The sequence below is a fragment of the Monopterus albus genome, unplaced genomic scaffold, assembly GCF_001952655.1.
Source record: "Monopterus albus unplaced genomic scaffold, M_albus_1.0 scaffold134.1, whole genome shotgun sequence".
In the NCBI taxonomy this organism is placed as follows: domain Eukaryota; kingdom Metazoa; phylum Chordata; class Actinopteri; order Synbranchiformes; family Synbranchidae; genus Monopterus; species Monopterus albus.
In genome coordinates, this window is record NW_018128014.1 from 2,661,707 (window position 1) to 2,682,242 (window position 20,536).

The 20,536-nt window shown below is 45.4% G+C and overlaps 2 protein-coding genes across 5 annotated transcripts in view; one reads left to right on the plus strand and one right to left on the minus strand.

Moving 5' to 3' along the window:
• Positions 1-16,287, plus strand: part of kiaa0930 — a 17,810-nt gene extending 1,523 nt beyond the window's left edge. For 3 of the 4 annotated variants that reach the window (XM_020613402.1, XM_020613400.1, XM_020613401.1), the window contains exons 3-11: positions 7,719-7,867; positions 9,491-9,595; positions 10,182-10,259; positions 10,394-10,495; positions 10,940-11,080; positions 11,435-11,623; positions 12,420-12,579; positions 12,751-12,906; positions 13,367-16,287. In XM_020613402.1, coding sequence (XP_020469058.1) covers positions 7,719-7,867; positions 9,491-9,595; positions 10,182-10,259; positions 10,394-10,495; positions 10,940-11,080; positions 11,435-11,623; positions 12,420-12,579; positions 12,751-12,906; positions 13,367-13,407 — 1,121 coding nt within the window. In that variant the 3' untranslated portion in view covers positions 13,408-16,287. Of the gene's footprint in view, positions 1-7,396; positions 7,629-7,718; positions 7,868-9,490; positions 9,596-10,181; positions 10,260-10,393; positions 10,496-10,939; positions 11,081-11,434; positions 11,624-12,419; positions 12,580-12,750; positions 12,907-13,366 lie in introns of all 4 variants that reach the window. The other variant, XM_020613403.1, reaches the window with a different exon arrangement.
• A 435-nt stretch (positions 16,288-16,722) lies between these two features.
• Positions 16,723-20,536, minus strand: part of nup50 (nucleoporin 50) — a 7,900-nt gene continuing 4,086 nt past the window's right edge. Inside the window, exons 6-9 of the mRNA XM_020613405.1 lie at positions 20,223-20,489; positions 19,254-19,335; positions 18,457-18,575; positions 16,723-17,536 (exon numbers count right to left, since the gene is read on the minus strand). Coding sequence (XP_020469061.1) covers positions 17,337-17,536; positions 18,457-18,575; positions 19,254-19,335; positions 20,223-20,489 — 668 coding nt within the window. The 3' untranslated portion in view covers positions 16,723-17,336. The remainder of the gene's footprint in view (positions 17,537-18,456; positions 18,576-19,253; positions 19,336-20,222; positions 20,490-20,536) is intronic.

Here is a 20,536-nt window from a genome sequence, read left to right on the forward strand (position 1 = left end):
TATATATATATATAACTGTAATATAGACACACCGGACCGAATGAAGCAATGTAAATATGGTGAACCGGGCCTCAGTGAATACTGACTATTCCCTGACATTGTATTTACCAGAGAATCAATCAGTTATTAAAGAAAAATACTCTGGGATGTATTGATAATGAAAATAACTGGTGGCTGCAGCTTGGAGTTGTTTTATGATGGATAATAGTTGAGTCTGTCAAATACGTGACACACAGACAGTTAGTTCATCAGTGTGGTAAAGCTGAGTGTAGCTGGGTTTGTATTATGAGAAGCCTGATTCAATGCCTGTGGCCTGTCAGGTGAACGAGGTTATTGATCGAACAGTCCTGATCACATGAAGATCAGAGGCTTCAGTGCTGCTGCCTGTTCCGCTGCTTGTTTTGTGGGTCATTTGTTCTGCTGTAGAAATCAGTAGAGCTCTGTTCACACACCATGATTTCATCTCAGCACCTGGGTCTGTGCTTACGGCTTGACTGCAGTAGAAACGGGGGAAGGACCTGTGTTTCTACTGCAGCTGTAAACTCCTAGTAGAAACCTGTGTTTCCTACTAGGAGTTTACAGCTGAGAAAACATACTAGTCAGACAAAACAAAGCGTTTACAGACATTTGACTGGGTTTTAGGAACTTGTGGATGAATAGTTTTACCTGGTTTTGCCATTTTATGGACTAAACTTTTAATAATCAAAAAACAAAAATCCATTTTGATAATAACATTAAATGTGTGTAGGTGTGCGTCCACTTTGAATCAGCAAACTCTTAATAAAATTAAAACCTGACAAACTTTATAAGCCTGTAATAATGTGGCTATGCTGAAGGTAGCAGGAAGGAGAACTGTGCTGCCGTGTCTGGCAGCTGCTTCCTCTGCTCTGACTGCGGCCGGTGAGTCTTCACACTAGTCCCAGGCCGTAGTCCGTGTCCTTGGGCGGTCCTCCACAAGCTGCGGAGTGTGAGTCAGTCTGACAGTCAGCACCAACAGTGACTCAGGTCTTTGCTTCACTGGGGATTCACAGCACAGGGTCGTTCCAGTTTATTACAAGTCTTCTTCTGGTAGTGTCCGTCACTTCTGTAAATAATAATCACGTGTGCCTTTGTGGAGTTAAAACCATGTGAGGGTGGCTGGGCATACCTGTGCCTGAACCAGTTCAACTTTGGCTCTTTTTACCTGGGATTTCCAAGTCCAGTGTTTGCTCTATCAGGGTTCATCTCAGCTGCTATGTTGATCCTTCATACCCGGACTGGGTGAAGTTACTTACAGAGAACATTCTGCTTGTTTGGAGTCAGGATTAGTCTTTCATTAGAGTTAAACAACTCATTGTGACATGGTTTAATAGTTTTTCTGATGGACTTTAGTATCTGTGGTTGAAATTAATTGACTCTCCTCCCTGTACTCTTCTGGTTTGTTCATGGTTGGTGGCTTGCTCCTGGGCTGGTGCTGTGCTGATGGACTCTGCTGCTGAACTGGATTTTATTCTTCAGTTTTTCCTTGCTTCTTTCTGAAGGTTGTATCTGTTTTCTCATTTTGAAAAGAAATGCCAATCAAAATGTATATAACAAAAATAATAGTCACATCATATGTACCAAGTTAATTTCCAAGATCATGTGAACACGGTGCTGTCACTGACTATAGACCCAGAAACAGACAGTCAGCTGACTGTGTAGTTTTTTTCATCATTCATCCTCCACATCAGCAGCCACAAAGACACAGTCTGACACAACCTTTGGTAAAACATTGAGTTGTCGTGTATACACCTAATTTCTGTCCAGATTAAACCACCCAGATATAAACTGTTTATCAGTTTTTATCAGCTGCTGCTGCTAGGTGGGCCTGTTGCACAGAGCTGTTTGCAGTCTTGATGCTAAGCTAAGCTAGCTGCTGGTTGTAGCTTTATATTTAGCATCCAGACATGACGGCAGTACCAGTCTTCCTTCAGGTTCATTTGTATAATGAAACTACAGATGTGGAGACCGAGTGGGAGGCCCCAGATAATCCTGCCATACTTCTGTGATGAATCAGAAGGGATTCACCTGGATGCACCTGTTTACAGCAGAGGGGCTGAGCACTGCTTTGAAGTGAGAGTCGACTGATGAGCAGAAATGTCAGTTGTCATCCATCCATCTTTTATCATCCCCTTATCTGGGGTCAGGCTGCGGTGGCAACAGGCTCACTAAGCTTGTCCGGACATCCCCCTCCCCAGCATCATGCTCCAGCTCCACCGGTGGCATTCCGAGGCCAGATGAGATATGTAATCTCTCCAGTGTGTTCTGGCTCTGCCCTGGGGTCTCCCACCAGATGGATGTGCACAGAAGACCTCCACAGGGAGGCATCCTCATAAGATGCCCGAACGACCTCAACTGGGGAGGCAACAGTGGTGTGGTGGGTAGAGTAGTCCTCTCCCAACCGGAAGGTTGAAGGTTCGAATCCTGGTGCCTACAGTCCACATGTCGAAGTGTCCTTGGGCAAGACACTGAATCCCCCCTGTTGCCCCTGATGGTTAGAGCCATCAGTTGAGTTGGCGCCACAGATGGCTGCCTCGGTTCTGTACCGGAAACAAATTCCTTGTGTGTAACATACTTGACCAATAAAGGTGATTATCCTGATTATCCTTAACTGGCTCATTCGCATCTGGATGCCCGAGCTCTGTACCCTATCTCTAAGGGTTACCCTACAAAGTAAACTTGTCTTAATGTGGTGGAGAGGTCTGTGCGCCCCGTGATCCTGGGAGCTGTGTTGTCTGGGGCATTAGCCCCTGGTAGGGTCTCCCAAGGCAAATTGGTCACAGGGGGAGAGGCTGCACTAAGAGATTCAAAAACCCTGATGAAAATGGTAACTTTAGTTACGCCACTTCACCTGGACTGGGGAAACTGGGGCACCCTGCTGGGAGCTCCCCACCGAGCATTTGTTGCCTGGGCCTTGGCCCACGGGATCTGGTCTGGCACAGCCCACCACCACCCTGTAGACCCACCAGCAGAGTTCAGGGAGACGAGGCAGAGCCCGTGTCTCTGCTAGCTGCTATGAACACACTGAGATCAGCCTGCAGCTTCAACAATGTGCAGAAACAACAGATGGAGACAGATCCATAGCAGCAGGTCGTTCACTGCAGAAACTGTATGACGTGACTGATGGCAGTGTCACTGCCTGTGGTTCACACTGTAACAGACCCAGGTGATTACAAGTCCTGGTGAATATCTAATGTAGCCAGTGAAACCTCAAGACACTCCACTGCTGCACATTTCTGATATTTTACATGTAATTCAGTCAGTTGTACAGACAGTTTACTATTGTTGTGCACATATGTGTTTGTGTATCTGACTGTAGGGCTTGAGATAGGAGGAGACCACAGGAGGCATCCCATCTGCCTCCACTGTACAGACTGTACAACGGGTTGCATGAATGTGTTCAGACTGCAAAGGTGCGAGTTGTGTGAAACTGATGTGCCTGTGAATCCATAGCCAGAATGTGTGTGTGCATGTTTGAAGATCAAAAAATAAGCTTAGGTTTCCTCATTCTCACATAGGCCCAGTGGTGGAAGGGAACTAAGTAGATTTGCTAGTAGTGTTTAGAGTAGCTTTGAGGTGGGCTACAAAGTGTGGACCCAGTACTTCGTCCTGGGTCAAGTCTTTGGGTTTCCAGGCTTCCAGTAGCTGTCACCAGATGTCTGGTCCTGCAGGGAGGCTCAGGTCCATTTGATGTCTTTAAGCTAAATCCTTCCATCAGGTCACTGCTTTGTTTCACGAGATGGGCCTGAAGGCCCCCCCAACTGACACATTCACTCATTGTGCACATGACAGGAGCGACACAGGAGGTCACATGGGCTACACAAGGAGCCTCACCTTTTCATCAAGGTATTTAGCAAATCACATTAAAACCCAGTTCCATAAACTGGATAATAATCTGCATTAAAAACTGGAACCTACTGGGGGTTTCCAGGTCTCAGAGGTTCTAGTGGGCCTTGGTGAAACTTTAAGGCTTCTTCAGGTGGTTACATGGAGACTTTGGAGCAGCGTGGTAGCGTTCTTCATCATTGCCATGTGATCAGTATTTCAGTGAATATCTTTGCTCCCTGTCTGCTGTCTCATTCTGCCAGTAATGGCAGACCCCTGACTCTCCATTGTGGACTTTAAACCTTTAACTCTGGTGGCTCATTCAGCACTGAAAACCCAGGCCCATCCCATCCTGATCTGGACCTGCTGGCTTCTTACCTGAAACCCCAGGTAAAGAACCTCGGGGTATTCCTGGACAGTGCACTTAAGATGGCTAAAGAGATCAACTCATTTGTTAAGGCGAGCATTTTTCAGCTAAGACTGTTACCTAAAATGAAACACTTCCTGTCCTTTTGTGATTTTGAGAAGCATTTATTAGTTTATTGTAACACTCTATATTTTGTGATTTCTCACATTTCCCTCTCTCGCCTTCAGTTGGTTCAGAACACTGCTGCTCGCCTTCTAACTCTTGAAAATGAGATCACATGACCCCCATTTTGGCTTCTCTACACTAGCTTCCTGTTTGTTTTAGGATCATGTTTAAGATTTTATTTGTTTTTAAGGCACTGCACTGTTTAGCGCCGTCTTCCATCTGAGCTTTTACACTTCTTTATGCCACAGAGGTCTCTCAGATCTTCTAATCTTTCGTTGCTGGTTGTTCCTAGATCCAGGTGTTTATGGTAGCAGCTTGCAGACTGTGGAATAGCCTTCCCCCAATGTCCGGTCATTTTCTGATTGGGCTGTTTCGTTCCCGTCTGAAAACGTACCTATTCGGTCTGGCGTTTGATGCAGGCTCCTCATTTGTGTTCTCTCTACGGGTGTTTCATTCTTGTGTGTTGTTTTTACTGTGAAGCTCTTTGTAACCTCGGTTTAGATCGGTGCTATAAATAAACGTTTGCTTGCTTGATCTGTGTTCACCCTCTCATCCAGGTCAGGGCTCTGACACAGTGTCACCGAGCCCCACCAACTATTACATAACTGCCATAAAATGTAAAACAACCCAACGTGGCTCACGACTCGTCTCCCTGGTGCCAGCGGAGAGAGAGTTTGGGTGATCCAGCTCACTTTCTCAGATGATGAGTGACAGTGCGCCGGCTTCTTAGCACAGTTGATGTATTTTTAAAATGGGATATGCAGCTATAAATGGAGCAGGACTTCTGTCAGCGTCTCAGAGGCTGCTGCAGCACTGTCCTCTGCCTCACTCTGGAACAACAGGATCACTGAGGCGGCTGTGGGATAGCAGCTCAGTCTAAGACCTTAACACCTCTTTAAATGGACCTTTTCAGACCCAATCAATAGAACAGCTGACAACAAACGAGGCGAGTGTCGTGTCAGTAAGGCAGTGATTCCTGGAGGCTCCAGCCTTTTGTGTCCAGGACACAGACGAGCAGCTGCACTGTTGCACGTGTTGTTGCTGTTGCAGCAGCATCTGTCAGTGGCTTTAGTGCACGCTCAGGAGGTGCTAGATGTTCTGGTTGTCTGGTCTGAGAAGGAGTACGCTACCACTGTGCACCTTTTGACCTGCCACACTATTCTGTCTTACCATTTCTGCGGTCGTTTTCACGGTCAGTGGCCAGCGGTCGCACATAAACAGCCAGAAGTTAGACAACTCTGACCTTTCATGTCATTAGAATATGAAAACCACTTGGGTGACGGCATTATAGTACAAATCCACAAAGCGAGGCAGATGGCTGGTGACACCAGATCCTTACAGTAGCGACTTTCAGTATAAGTAACTTAAATAAATTTAATAAAAATTAAATTGAGTACTTTTCTCTGTCGGTGCCTCGGAGTTGCCTTCTGTTTGAATTTGTATTTTTCTTGGCATTTTCTTCCATGTGTTCAGTCGGCATTTTAAAAACACCGAAAATCTCTTCGGGTGAACTTGGATTGTTCGGAGAGAGTCCCGGCTGATCGTTGAGGGTTGGCAGCCCTACTTCGGCCTCCTGTGTGAAATCTGTCAAACACTACAATGACCATGAAAACAGCAATTAGATTTTTATTAGAAACTGGCTGAAACCAGGACATGATTTAATGTTACAAATAGAAAGTTCAGTTAGCAGTTTAGCGTTTTGGTGGCACGCTGGCAGCCACAGACTTTCCCCATTAGGAAGTTAAGTAAGTTTCTTCTCTTGGGATCATAAAGGTTCCCAAATGTTTTCACACTTTGAACCAAAATGCTGGAGGGGCAACTTATTACTAACAATACCACTGTGAAAACTTAATTGTAAATTATTTAAAGACAGTGTTTAACAACTCGGGTGTTTCCACAATCAAAATCAATCTTAAGCAGATCAAAGCAAACCAGGTTAATTCTCACATTAGATTAACCTAATTCAATTTATGCCTGGGAAATTAAATAAAATGCCAATACGCGATGTTTCCTCATTGTTGTTAAAGTAGACACTCCTAATTGTTTATCTTGTCACAGGACTTCACCCTCAGCATGTGCATCTTGTTTCCACTCCACCCAGATATAAATGTGAATGATTCAGAGAAGTTCCTGTTCTTGATGCTCATCACTTCTTGTCACACCGAGCGGTTTTACAGGCCGGATAGAGTCTGACACAGTATTGATCCTGACACAGTGCCACTAATCCTGATCAAGGTCGTCAAAGTCTGGATGAGCGCTGTGTGTGGTGTGTCATCTGACAGCTGAGACTGAAAACCTAAACAGGATCTGGTGCAAGAAGTGAAAGTCGGCTTTAGTCTGACAAATAAAGTCACACTGTTTTATTACAGTTCATTATTCTACTGTGGCTTTTGTTCAATCTAAAGTAATTTCCCTTTATGACCAATAAAGCGGCTCATAAATGATTCACACACACACACACTCACTCACCGTCAAACACTTTTATTTTGAAAAATGATCAAACACCATGAAATACAAGAGTGTGAAGGCCCTGAGCTGCAGCCGATTGATATGATCCCAATGCGTTCCTGATGCTACCGACATGTCGGCCACCTGCCCTCCATCATCTCGAGCTGCTCTGCTACTTCTTTATGGCCGAGACACCTGCTTGCCGCCCGGCAACTGCTGCTAAGCAACCAGTGAGAGGATGACATGGCATTAAGTTAAACTTCCTTTTAGAGCAGCTGTTCATGGTCTCAGGCCCATCGAGCAGAGAAAAACCCCAAAACCACAGCACAGACCCAATATTACTGTTGATTCAGTTTTAATGTGGTAGAGCAGGACACACTTGGACAGAGTGGTTCAGTGTTTTTTGAGTTTTGGTCCAGTGAGGAGGAGTATGTTTGATGGCATTTTACTGGGTCTGATTCTGCTTATCAGAGCCACATCTGTGTGAATCCCTTACCAAGTCTGTTTCAGTAGTTTGTTTGGTGGGTGATTACAACATCTGTCAGTTACAACGGCTGTGTTTATTTTCCTCAGCGCAGTAGCAGAGAGCAGACAGCCTGACACTGAGACCAGCTCACGGCCACTGTGTGAGCTGGAGGTTGGTAGGGCTTTGGCTCAGATCCTCTCACTGCTCTGTGACACTCGTTACCCTGTGCTCCTCAATGGGGGGGCTGTGCTGCAGCTGCCCAGGTCACACTAACATTCATCCTACTGTATCAGCTCAGTGACCCTCTGATGTTCTGCTGCACAATGTGCTGAGCTGCAGGTGAGCTAGTTGTTGCGCTGCTACAGGTCCCAGACTGACACTGAAAGACTGTTGGATGATGTGTTGGTTTCTGTGCTTCTTTTTTTGCAGGTTGTTTTAAGGATGACCGCATTGTGTTCTGGACCTGGATGTTCTCCACATATTTTATGGAGAAGTGGGCTCCTCGACAGGACGACATGCTGTTCTACGTCCGCAGGAAGCTCTCCTATGTCAGCACAGACAACACAGAGGGCAAGAAGGTGACAGGAGATGAATTTCTAAGCAGCTTTAAAATGCAAATTAACAACAGGAAAAGGGGAAAATGAAAGGTGAACAAATACAGTTGATGAAGTGGTAAATAAGAGAGCTTTCTTCCTATATGCTATATATATATATATTTTAAGGCAGCAAATCACAAGACATCAAGTCTGCTCCACGCTGCATGTCTGTTTGACTAAAAGTGGTCTACTGTAAACATACGAAGTCTGACAGCAGCAAGTTCAAGGTCAAAGTGTTTATTTGTCATATACACAGTTAGGAAACATGTTTCCCTGTACAATGAAATTCTTACTTTGCTGTCCACACGAATGCCAAATGAAATATAAAGTAGATAAATAAGTAACACAAAATCTAAGGCACTTTAAGCAGCAAATGCAGCAATATAATAAAAATATATAAGAATATAATAAGAGAATGTATGCTGCATGTGCAACAGTCAATGTGCAATTATGCATGGCAGAGCTGAAGGATGCCCTGAGCAGCTGCCTGGTTAACCACTGTAACCCTCAGGTCACCCAGCTGGAGCTTGCCTACCTGACCTTTAACCTTTTACCTCCAATGTCTCTTTATTCCACCCCGTGTGTCTTGTCTTATGTAAAGCACCTAAATTCACTGGAAAAAGGAATGCGTGTCGGAGTTCAGGTTTTCAAGTGATACTTTGTACTTTAGTCAGCTTTTCATCATGAGGGGGGGGGGGGGGGGGGGAGGAGAGAGGAAGGGAGCACTGAAGAAGGGAAGAGACAAAACGAGAAATAAAAGCAACTTACTGAAAAAAATTAGAAACAAATTAAAGACACACAATGAAATGAGACCGAAATGAATCAAAGTTTCAGAGATGATTTTAACCAGTTAAGTCGTTTCAGTGTTGAAGTTCATTTGACTGAATATAAATCAAATGCTGTATTTAAATGATCTGATCTCGTTCCTCAGACCGTAGACGTGTCATAGAGCCTGTAGAAATATAAAGCTGGCCTCTCCTCTGCTCTTCTCTTTATAATTACATTTTCTGAACAGCACTCGTGCAGACAGGCGCTCTGTCTGCCTTTTGTCATGAGTCCCACCTCCCCCTCCGCCTCGGTTGTCATGGCTACACGTCATTGTTCTGTGTCCAGGTCGGGTTAACGGCTTCCATCTCATTTCCGTCTCGTCACACAGAGGACCAGCAGACTGGACACAGATGTGCGTTAGAGACGGAGCAGAGGGTTCGTTTCACACAGGTTGATGGTGTTTTGCTGTCGGAGGATTTACACCCCTGCACAGGTTCTCCAGTCTCTGTGGGGGGGGTCAGGAGTCTCATTAATGTGTGCTGACGGCCCTGTGCTGCCGGTAGCCCAGCACTTCCAAAATACACAATCAGCTGGCAGCACATTGCATAGCTTTATTTTTTATCCACGTCACCTTTGATGGACACCTATCAGCTGGGTGGAGCTAACATGACACACTCCAGTGACAAACAGCAGCTAGTAGTTGTGACAGTGCAGGTGAGCCTTACACCTGACCTGCCACTAGCCTGCTCACACACACGCGCTGTCAGACTGACCTGTGTCGTATGCGGTCACTTCCTCAGTGTGTAGCTGTGATACAGTGCATGGCCTGTGTTCCAGGTGGAGGTTGAGGTCTACAGGAGGGACTCTAAGAAGCTGCCTGGCCTTGGTGACCCCGACATCGACTGGGAGGAGAGCGTCTACCTGAACCTCATCCTGCAGAAGGTAAGCGCACTTTCAAAACCTCACTGAGCTCATTAGTCACTGGTCACCGCCGTGACGGAGGCTCATATTGTTCTATTACTGCGTCCTGGAGACGGCCAGATCCAGGACGTCAGCTGTGATTCTTCCATGTCACACTAATGGAGGCTGCTGGAAACGGGCTCTGTCTCAGTCAGTTGTTGTAGTGTGCAGAGGGTTCTTTGCACTTCATGTGGATAGTGTGGCCTCACATACACAGGTGTGTGTGTGGCGTCCTCGGTCGTGTCCAGTCAGTTCAATTCTCCTCCAGCTGACTCCGCAACTCGACTAAAGCGAACGAACGGGATGCACCTGAGCACAGTGTCCACACCACAGAAAAGGGTCTGTTAACATGTTTTATCTTTAGAATCACGGGGTATCGTGTGTAGACGGCCAATGAGCAAATTTACTTCCTGTTTAATTAAACATGTAACAGGTGAAAGAGCCTGAGTAAAACCGCTGCTTGTCTGTCAGATTCTCTTCTTTGTTGTCAATCGCTGAACAAGGCAGATAGTGATTTGTTTTGTGCACTGGTGGTGCCCACAATCACCTGAGACGTCTTATCTTCCAGCTGGACTACATGGTGACGTGTGCTGTGTGCACGCGCTCAGAAGCAGGAGATATCCACATCCACAAGAAGAAGTGTCAGGTAGGAAACCATACAAACTCCACAGCAGCTGAAACATTGCCAGCACAGCAGTGTTCCAGTTGGCTCTTCCTAATTTGTCTCCGCAGGTGTTAATTAAACTGTTGATCTTTGTTCTGGGTTTCCGCTCTTCACAGGAAGTGTTTGCGTCTCCCAGTAAACATGCCATGGACAGCAAAGGGGAGGAGTCCAAGATGAGTTACCCAAACATCTTCTTCATGATCGAGAACTTTGAGGAGGTAAACGCACATCCTGCTGTAACCAGCTCTGAACAAGATTATTAAAATCTCCCGACCTACGGCTACCCTGTGTAAAATACTGATATGGAGTCACCCTCAGTAATACACGTGTCTACGCAGCGAGGAACCACAGCAGCTGATGTGTCTCCTGATTGAGTTGATGCTGCCGCTGTAATGAAGTGACTTGATGGTTTTTCCCTCCATTTACAAACGGGCTCGTTTTACAGATTGACCAGAGGGAAGAGCACCAGCTCACACAGACTTGTCTCCGGGGAGGGAATCGCTGACTGGTTTTTGGTGCTGAGAGGCGAGAAACGAGCTGCACGCTGTGTCGTCAGCTCCACGGCAGCCATTCAGTTTGTGTCTACCCACACGCAGAAAGACGGGGGGATGGCGTGAACATTGAACAACTGGAGGTGATGTTGTGATACTGTGTTTGTGCAGGTGTTCAGTGACATGACAGTGGGTGAGGGGGAGATGGTTTGTGTGGAGCTGGTGGCCAGTGACAAGAGCAACACCTTCCAGGGCGTCATCTTCCAGGGCTCGATCCGCTACGAGGCCCTCAAAAAGGTCTACGACAACCGGGTGAGGAACAGCAGCCAAAGACCAGAAATCGTCACCAACCCGTGCACATACATGCAAACTACTGACACCAGTGTTACCAGCCCAGTCAGATGTAACATTAAAGTGAGCCCCCCCCCCAGGAAACCACCAGTGAGACAGGATCTTAAATTGTCGCTACTTCCTGCTCACGTCAGCGTTCAAAGTTAATTGTGAATGTTTCTTATGAATGGTTGGTGCTAAATAATGCTCCTATCGGTCAGTCGGTCATTCAAGGTAATCAAATATAAATTTAAGAAGCAGAGTGGTGTGTGTGAACCGTGACTGAACTGGCAAGTCAGTGTTTGTCTTCGTTCTGATGGTATGTGTGCGCTGCAGGTGAGCGTCGCAGCCAAGATGGCCCAGCGCATGTCTTTTGGCTTCTACAAGTACAACAACATGGAGTTTGTGAGGATGAAGGGTCCACAGGGCAAAGGTCACGCCGAGATGGCCGTCAGCAGGGTCCCGACAGGCGACACCTCCCCCTGTGGCACCGAGGAGGACCAGGTGTCACCCATGCATGAGAGGGTGAGGAGAATAAACGCACATTGGTTGTTTGACAAATCACAGGTGATGTCGAACAACAATCTCTCAGCCTGCTGTTCGGTCGCCTGCAGATTCTCTGGTTTCTCCAGACTTCCCATTTTAATGTTTACAACTTGAGGCGGTTTTCAAAGCCAGTGAGGGAAGTGATGACTATTTTGGTTTCTGTTCCTCCTGTCTTTCTGTAGCCACAGAGAAAGAGCAGAACAGAAAATCCACACAAACTAAGTTGCTCCCTCCAGAGATCAGATCAGGTCCTGATCAATAACAAATGCTGCTGTCAGTAGTCACACTGACGTCTGGAGGGACTGGCTTTGTCTGGTGCTAAATCAATATGTTTTGGCATTTCAGACTGTGTATCGGACAGAAGAAAGTCATAGAAAGATGTCAGCGATTCAGTTGATAAACCAGCGGATCAATGACAATCATCAGCTTAATCAATAATGGACACAAATAGTTGCATCTGTTGTCCAGATTTGGTTTTCACATTTCTCTGCTCACCTCGAATCTCAGTTTGACACCTGGACATACCTGCAGGGTTTATGACATCACCAGCAGTCTGGAGCCAATCAGGGCCCAGTACGAGGCAGTGGTGGAACGCAGGACATTTACTCAAGGAAACGTACATGAGCATTATCGGCTAAGTCGCCTAAAGTACTAAAGGTAGAAGTGCTCCTGTTTGATAAATGTTAAGACGAGTAACCAGCTACCAAACACCATCGGCTGCTTTCTGTTTGTCGTCTGTCGTGTCTTACAAGTGGAATTCCCTGTTTTCCTGCAGGTGACGTCCTTCAGCACTCCTCCAACCCCGGAGAGGAACCGCCCCTCCTTCTTCTCTCCGTCCCTCAGACGTAAAATGCCTCGAAACCGGATCGCTGAGATGAAGAAGTCTCACTCTGCCAACGACAGTGAGGAGTTCTTCAGGGAGGAGGAAGACGAAGGTAAAAGCAGTGGGACAACTGGTCAGACTGGTATTCCACCATGATTCCTCTGTGTCTGCTTTAGCTGTATCACTACTAATACTTTTGTGCCCAGTGCAGGAGAATCTCTGTACTGTGGTATTACTACTTTTACTGCACTGTTGATGAACTCAGCATGTTTGTGTTTGTCAGACCTTCACCCCGCCACCAACCTCCGCTCTCGCTCCCTGTCGGGCACTGGTCGCTCTCTGGTCGGTTCCTGGCTCAAGCTGAACCGAGCTGAGGATTACTTCCTGCTCTACTCTCACCTGACCTACGTCACGCTGCCACTGCACCGCATCACCACAGGTCAGAGGTCAACACACAGACGTTTCTAGACAAAGGCTACACTGTGCTTTAAAATAGAAACATACAATTATGAGACCAAAGCAGTTTGATGCTACAGCTGGTTGAGTGTATAAAACAGGATCAGAACACCAGGCGTGTTACGCAAAGGGCATCAGACTTGTTTTTGTACTGTGTGCACAGCCGCAGTAAGAGTAGGTCAAAGCATTACAGATTTTTATACCAGACCGTTTGGGTAACTTTTCGTCTTCTTTTCCAAATACATTTGTCTAACCTGCAGGTTTGATAGGCAAATGTCCCACTGTTATTATGGACATGTGAACTAACCACAGACACTACTGTGAGCCGCAGATGCTCGGCCATCCTGCGTTATTATAGACACATAAACTAACCACAGGCACTGGACCGCCCCACCGTCAGCACAGACACGTGAACTAACTGACCGACTCTTTCTGTGTGCCAGACATCCTGGAGGTGAGGCAGAAGCCCATCCTGATGACATAGTAGAGCTGCACCCTCAGAGCATCACTGCCAAGTGCCTCCCGCATCAGGCCACTGAGACGAACAGCAGTGCCCCCCGGTGTTCACACTGAGACGACACCCAGACACCTGCTGGAGATGCAGTTGGAGGGATGACGACAAACACACAAACCAGCCATTCAAGAAGTGCCTCTTCTTTTCAGTTCCTGCTGTGTCAAAGGTTGTCTCCACAGAAATGGGCTCGGCCCCGGGGTCACATGATGTCAGTGTGAAAAGGCATTGGCTGAACTCTGACCAGGAAGGAGGAGGAGGAGGTGAAGAATGTGTTTCTCTTGTAAATATCCTGCTGCTTTACTCACTGAGACGCCTGGACCTAAGGTTGTGCTTTTAATGACACCGTGTGTATGTGTTCGGCTCGTAGTGGACTTAGTGTTCCTTCCTTTAATGCGGCGGCAGGTATTGGACTCGTTTGTAAATGTCAGATCTACAGACCAGGTGTAATGTCAGAGACGAGGTCAGTCGGGCCACGTTCATCTGCTTAGACGCATTTACTCACTTAATTACAAAGAACTCTCCGTGTTTAATTCACAGATATTACTCTTAAGTACTTAGTCTCTGAATATATTACCACCACAACAACCGGCACATTTAAGAACCTGTAACCAGCAGCTAGTTGGTATTTTACTTAAGGAAATGACAGAAGAGATGAAATGATTTTCTCAGTTGCTCTGAGGCGTTTTAGGGCCAAAAGCTGGATTTGATCGCTCCACCAAAACATCCACAGCAACACGAAAGAAGAATGTTTGACAAGCTTTAATTACTAAAACAAGTAAAATAGTTTTTACTCAAAAAAAATTTAAGGCGGCCCAAAAATCTCAGCAGAAGGTGGGGCAGTAGGTGAAATCTATATTAAAACTGAAAACAGTGATGACCAACTGTGTTTGAAATGTGTTGCAGCATCAGGATTGAAGCAAGTGTTTGTTCTGAACAAAGAAAGTTGATGTGTCACTTTAAATAACATGCTGCTGTGTTGTTGGGTGTAACACAGGACCAGTTTACACATCACTGTTTTCAGGTTTAAATTAGATTTTACAGACCGTCCCAACTTTTTCCGATTTGCAGTTGTAGATGACAGATAATGTTTTGGGGCCACTCGCTGGATTCGATCGTACAAACAGAATCTATGACGGAATTCCTGTAGTGACTCAACTTTAAACACAATGAGTTGGTTTCCTTGTAAAATGACCTAAAATGGGTTCAGAGTTCAAGCAGGAGCCTGTGTCCAGAAGTGATTTGGTCTGATTATGACTTGATGACAAATGGGCACAGTGTTTCTAACACTGGTTACTGACACAAGCTGAGAGCGAAACCTGATTAGTCATCAGTATCTGATCAAATCCAACTCTTGTCAGGTTTGTTCTTGTTGTGTTCAGGGAGGGTTTCCACAGGTTTGTTGTGGATTAGCTCCAGAGCTCTGGGCCCGTGAAGAACCCGACTAAGGACACGTTTCATTTGCTGCCATAATGGCTCAGCGGTTTACCGCCCAGATCAAGTCCTTGTTTTTAGTTTGGGCTGCTGAGCGTTTTTATTATTCTAGCCCAGCACAAACAAACTCAGCTGTGACCCGACAGCGTTTTAAAACTGGAGCTGTGCTGTGTGAAGCTGCTGTAGTCGACATCCTGCGGCTCTTCTCCACCAAGTTAAACAACTCACAGCAACCCAGCTTTGACTTTTTACTGGTTTTAGTTTAAAAAAAAAAACTCAACTGGAGGTGACTTGAAAAACTTCTGATGTAACAACAGTGACTATTTCAAGGAGAAACTGGAGGAAACACCTTGAGACAAAACAAAAGGAAGCGAGCTGCATGTGGACAGGTGTGGCAGTTCCTGGTTTCTCTCTGTGCTCCTGAAGCCTTAAATCTGTTTTCAACTTTGTTTCTTCATGACACGTTCATTTAAACAAACCTGAAACACGAGACTGTGTCTGAAACGAGCAGCAACTGTTGGCAGAATCCATCAGTGACTAAGCTGGTCTGAGATCGGTTGTCTGTAAAATGTCCACAACATGTGTTCAGGATGTTATTAGTCTGAAACTGTCTGTTTTCCTCCCTGGGTAATGAGCCAAGAGAAGAAGAAGAATCGGCTCTCACCAATCTGTGGTTTTATGAATTCTTAAAGTTTAACAAAAATCTAAATCTGTCAATCAGCAAAGCTTCATTTTATTTAGTAGTGAAGATTCAGTCATAAAATCTGTGGACTCAGAGTCGTTTGGCAGAAAACCGATACACAACGGTGTGGATCATTCTCAGTCTTCCAGTGATTTTGTGACTTCTTTTTCCAAAGTATTTAGGCCATAAAAATAGGAAACAGTATTTTACAAGAGTAAATCACAACAGCATGAGAATGTAGTGCTTCTTGTGAAACTGCAGCCTTTATCCTTAAACCAAGACGAGTCAAATATCAATCAAGTCACTGGAAAACTGATTCTGATTGGTTTTCAGCATCTCATGTTCAGTTGATCAGCAGCGGAGTTCAGGCCAAGTTATTGATCCGATATCTGTGATTGCTTTGCACTCGGAGAGGAAGTCATCCTCGCTCAAACAGGGCAGTGTTTGAACAGTGAACTGTTCCACAGGGCACTGGGTGTGTGTCCCCTCAGTGTTACCAGTTTCTCCAGGCGAGTGTCTCCACGCTGATCAATAGCAAAGACTAAGTGTCGCCATTTGGTATGACAGCACCAGGACAGTTTGCACTGTACGCTTCTAGAACCTTTCTGAAACCCTTTGTTGACCTGGTCTCAGCTTTTGTACACACACAATTTACATGCATGTTCTTCTGTTACTCAAAACTGTGTGTACATTCTCTTGCATTTATTTATTCAAATACACATTAGCAGAAAAACCGATGCCTGTTGTCGTCACTGACCTCGACCTCATTCTCTGTGCAGTTTAACGCTTTTAAAAAGAACATTTACTTCATCACGATGACTCTGGTCTTTTGCAGGACGCCGTGTCCAGCTGCAGCGCAGGGATTCGGTCATAAACTACTGGACACACAAAACTTTGACCTGAAGGTGGCGCTGGATGAAAAGGCACAATCGGTTATTCCCGTTCATCCCGAGGGGAATGTGAACATCTGCAGCACATGTCAAACAGCTGCTGAGATGTTTAGCTCTGAATTAAAGTGAAGACTTTTACATCATTTTCAAACTCATCTTCTTTGATGAAACTTCACAAAGCCCTCTGAAACAAAACATCACATTAAGTTTCCCTCCGTTCGCATCAGACATCTTGTTCCTGAGTAGAGTGAATTTCGGTCCTGCAAAGAGAAAACACGCAGCCGCAGTCGATTGTTTCCTTTTATTATTCCCAAGTAAATGTCTTACAAATGTTGTCAGACGATGACAGCATGCCTCATGTCGAAGGCTGAACCGAAGGCCACACAAAAGGACAGTTGGAAAGCAATAGAGTTCATGTTTACAGAACCAGAACAACAGAACTGGTGTTTCACACCACACCCAGAAGCCTCAGGAGAAACATTCACACCAGGTTCAATCATCCAGTACAAATCCTGCCCACACAATAAATAGCAAACACTCAGCAGACACGTTCGTCACGGGTAACCGTCACTGCGAACATTAAATTTGTAAAACCAAATCGACTGGACCTTTATTTGGAGCGTTCCCCAAACCAACCTCAGTGGTAGATGTCACACGTTCACTCACAAATTAAAAGAGTAAAACTTAAACACCGAGACTATTAAGATGCGGCGTTCTGTTTCTCGAATAAAACAGCAGTGTCGAACCAGAGGGAATATCCTAAAGTTCAGGACTAAAAACTAACTCAAGATTTCACAGTATGGTGACCAATTTATAGCGAGGAAACGGCTGAGTTGGGTGCAAACGTGTGTGGAGGGTCTGAGGATGACCAGTGAAGCCTGCTGAAAGCTCGGGGTTCAGCCTTTCTTCTCCTCCAGGATCTTGTGGAGCTCATCAGCGTCCTCGGCGGTTTTGACCCGGATGAGGAGGGGGACGGGGCTGCTGGGGCTTTTGTCGTCGACCGGCGGGTTGGGGACGCACACCACCATCACGTTGTTCTTTCCCACCCGAGAGCATGGCATGGATGCCGGCACCATGATATTGAGTAGGATGTTACCTGAGGAGGAGGAGGGACACACAGATCTTCCATAAGTGTCACTACTCAAGTTGTGGTTCATAAAATGTCAACAACCAGGGTTCGGCCGCTTGCGATTTCATCTGCTTGGTTTAATACGTGTTCCCAAAAGGGTCAGAGGTCCCTAGCCTGCCGTTTCACATGTTTACAGGTATTAATAAGACACCTGAAGCTGTTCACCGTTTTCCTGCTGGACTGCAGCAACAAGTCTGATGGAAACGGGCTCAGAGGACGGGGCCCGACTTGTTCCTGCAGCTCAGTCCACATTAGCTTCAGTCATTATGTGACTTCTGTGTTTTCTGCCTATTATCTTGTATTTTCTTCTGCTACTTTCTTTCTTGTCGCCTCTGGTACACGAGCTGATCCTGAGTTTGAGCAGCAGGAGGCGCCGTCTGACCACAGCTCTGCAGCCTCCTGCTGGTTTCTGTCTGAGAGTCTGTGTATGGGGCTTTTTAAATACATCTATGTGGATTTAAATGACTTCTCAGCTCCAGATTTGTGATGAATCTTATCTGCACCTGCAGTGCACGGACAATGTGCACAAAGAAATGGCTACTTGTGTCACTTAAGCACAAGTACCAAAAATACACTGACTCCTGCTTTGAAAATGTGAAAATCTGATGCCTTTCTCCAGTTTAAATGGACACAAGTGCAACATTTTGGGCTTTAGAACACAAGACATGAAGACGTCACCTCAGACTCAGTAAACTGACGAGTCAGTAAAATGTCATTTATGGTCAAATGTGTAAGATGTGATCTAACGACGGCTCCCTCACGAAAGCCTCTGTTGCCTTCTCTGGTTAAAAATGCTGAACTTTATTTGCACTTTAACTCGATTCTGATTTTCCGCAGACTCAACATGTCACAGCCTGTGACCAGTAAGGCAGAGTTAACTGTTTTACCCAGGTTGGTGTCAGCGCGAACGATCATCTGAGTTTTTCCCTCTGCTGTTCGTTTCAGGTGAAGAGTTCCCACTCCTTTGTCTTTGAATTCAGAGTCCTTCTTGTAGAACATTTTACACCTGAGGACAACAAAAACAAATGTTATGTGGACAAAGGCATCAGGCTGAGCTTCATAGTGATGGTTTGTACAAAGCCAAAGAAGAAACGTCACGGTTTTAATACAATGTGCAGCTCCAGTGTGGAGCAGTCATTACCCTACAGTCTCCGGGCTAAAATTTTTTTTTTTTTTTTTTTTTTTTTTTAATGGAACCTGGTTAAAGAAACGTTATTTCTAATGGGAAGAATGTGAGACACTTTATTCTCTGATCTCTTCCCTTGTTACAATCCTACATACAAACTTTGGTCTGAATTCTGGGTTTTAATTCAAGACAAGTTATTTTTTATATATGATCAGTTATAGTTCATTAAAATTTAATCCCAAAAGGGACACAACAGAAACCTGAGGGGTCAGGAAAATGATGAATGTGTGTGAAATATTAGAAGGTCTGACTCCTGAAACAACCAGAGCAACCAAAATGATTCAAACGTATTAAACCTGTGCATGAAGATGTGCTTCATTTTAATGGGGCTGAAGGCTAAAGGGTCGGGAACCACCGCGCTGGGAAATGATTCTGTTCAGCTGATCACAAAAAACCCCCGCACCCACAGGTCTCATTAAAACTAAATTCCAGCTTTTAATGGTTCAGACTGGTGGTAAACTGATTTGACTTCACTTCAGACACACACAGCCGACTTACTTCTTGGAGTAGAAGGCGTCTTCCTCTTTCACCTCTTTGACCTCGGGTTTGGGCGGCTCCTCATCTTCATCTCCGTTCTCGTCTGCAACAGGAAAATGTTTCATCAGAGCTGAACCGGTCAATCAATAAGTCAACTGATAGGCATGATTTTCACAATGGATTGTTACTGGTTCCACCAGTTTAAATGAGAACGCACTGTTTCTGACTTTAATGATAAATTAAAAATCACTTGGGTTTGAGCCTGTGGGTAAGTGCTCCTATTGGCTGACACTATAGAGCCGGCAGTTAATCAGGAAGCTAATGTGTGGATCCGGTGCTCACGATTACAATCAGTAGTTGCAGCCTGACATTTAACAGTTTGATTCACCTTTTTAAATTTAAAAACAAGTCGTCAACCTGCCAATAGCTCTGGAGTTTAGGAAACGGTAAAGACTCAGCTCTGCGTTCAGTTTACAGCGGTATAATAGCAAAGGAACCGACACCAGAGAATGATCTGCTACAACAATGAAGCAATTAACTCGAAACAGGTGCAATAGTTAATTAATTGACATTCAAATTTTACAGCCCAAACTGAATGTCTCTGGACTGCTGGCTACTTGGGTCTGGTGTTTAACTTTGACATTTTTCAGATCTGCAGCACGTCGGCTTCCTAATAAATATAACTCATATCTTTTGCAGATTTAATTTCCTGGAGTTCACACAATGATTTAAGATTTTAGTCAACTGACAGAAAAATAATCGGCAACTATTCATTAATGGATTAAATATTGGCTATTTTTTATTCAAATCAATGAGCGGTTTATCATTTTTCTGTGCACTACTTGTTCCAGCTCTTAATCCATCTACAGATTAATTGATCTTTAGCTGCAGCACTTATTAGAAGTCCTGTATGCTTCCCTGATGATCACCATCTTTCTGAATTAGGAGGTTAGAGACACGTCTCTCTGCTTCCTGTGAACACCCGTGTACCTGTAGACTGAGCGCCCTCAGCTTTCGTCCCACTACAGGACAGAGGCGCAGTGGATCCTGGAGCTCCAAACAGGGAGGTCTGGCTGGAGGAAGTGCTGGAAGAGGAGGAGAAGGAGAAGCTGGGGGTCGTCGTCTTGGACCCTAAGGAGCTGAGAACTGAGCTGTCCACCTTCTGACCGAACTTAAATGTGACACCAGCGGGGACCGGCGCGGCGGCCGAGTCTTCTGTCGTATTTTTACTGAAGGAGAACAAAGCTGCGGATGGAGCTGCTGAGCTGCTGCTGCTGGAGGAGGGCAGTGGAGGAGGAGGGGGG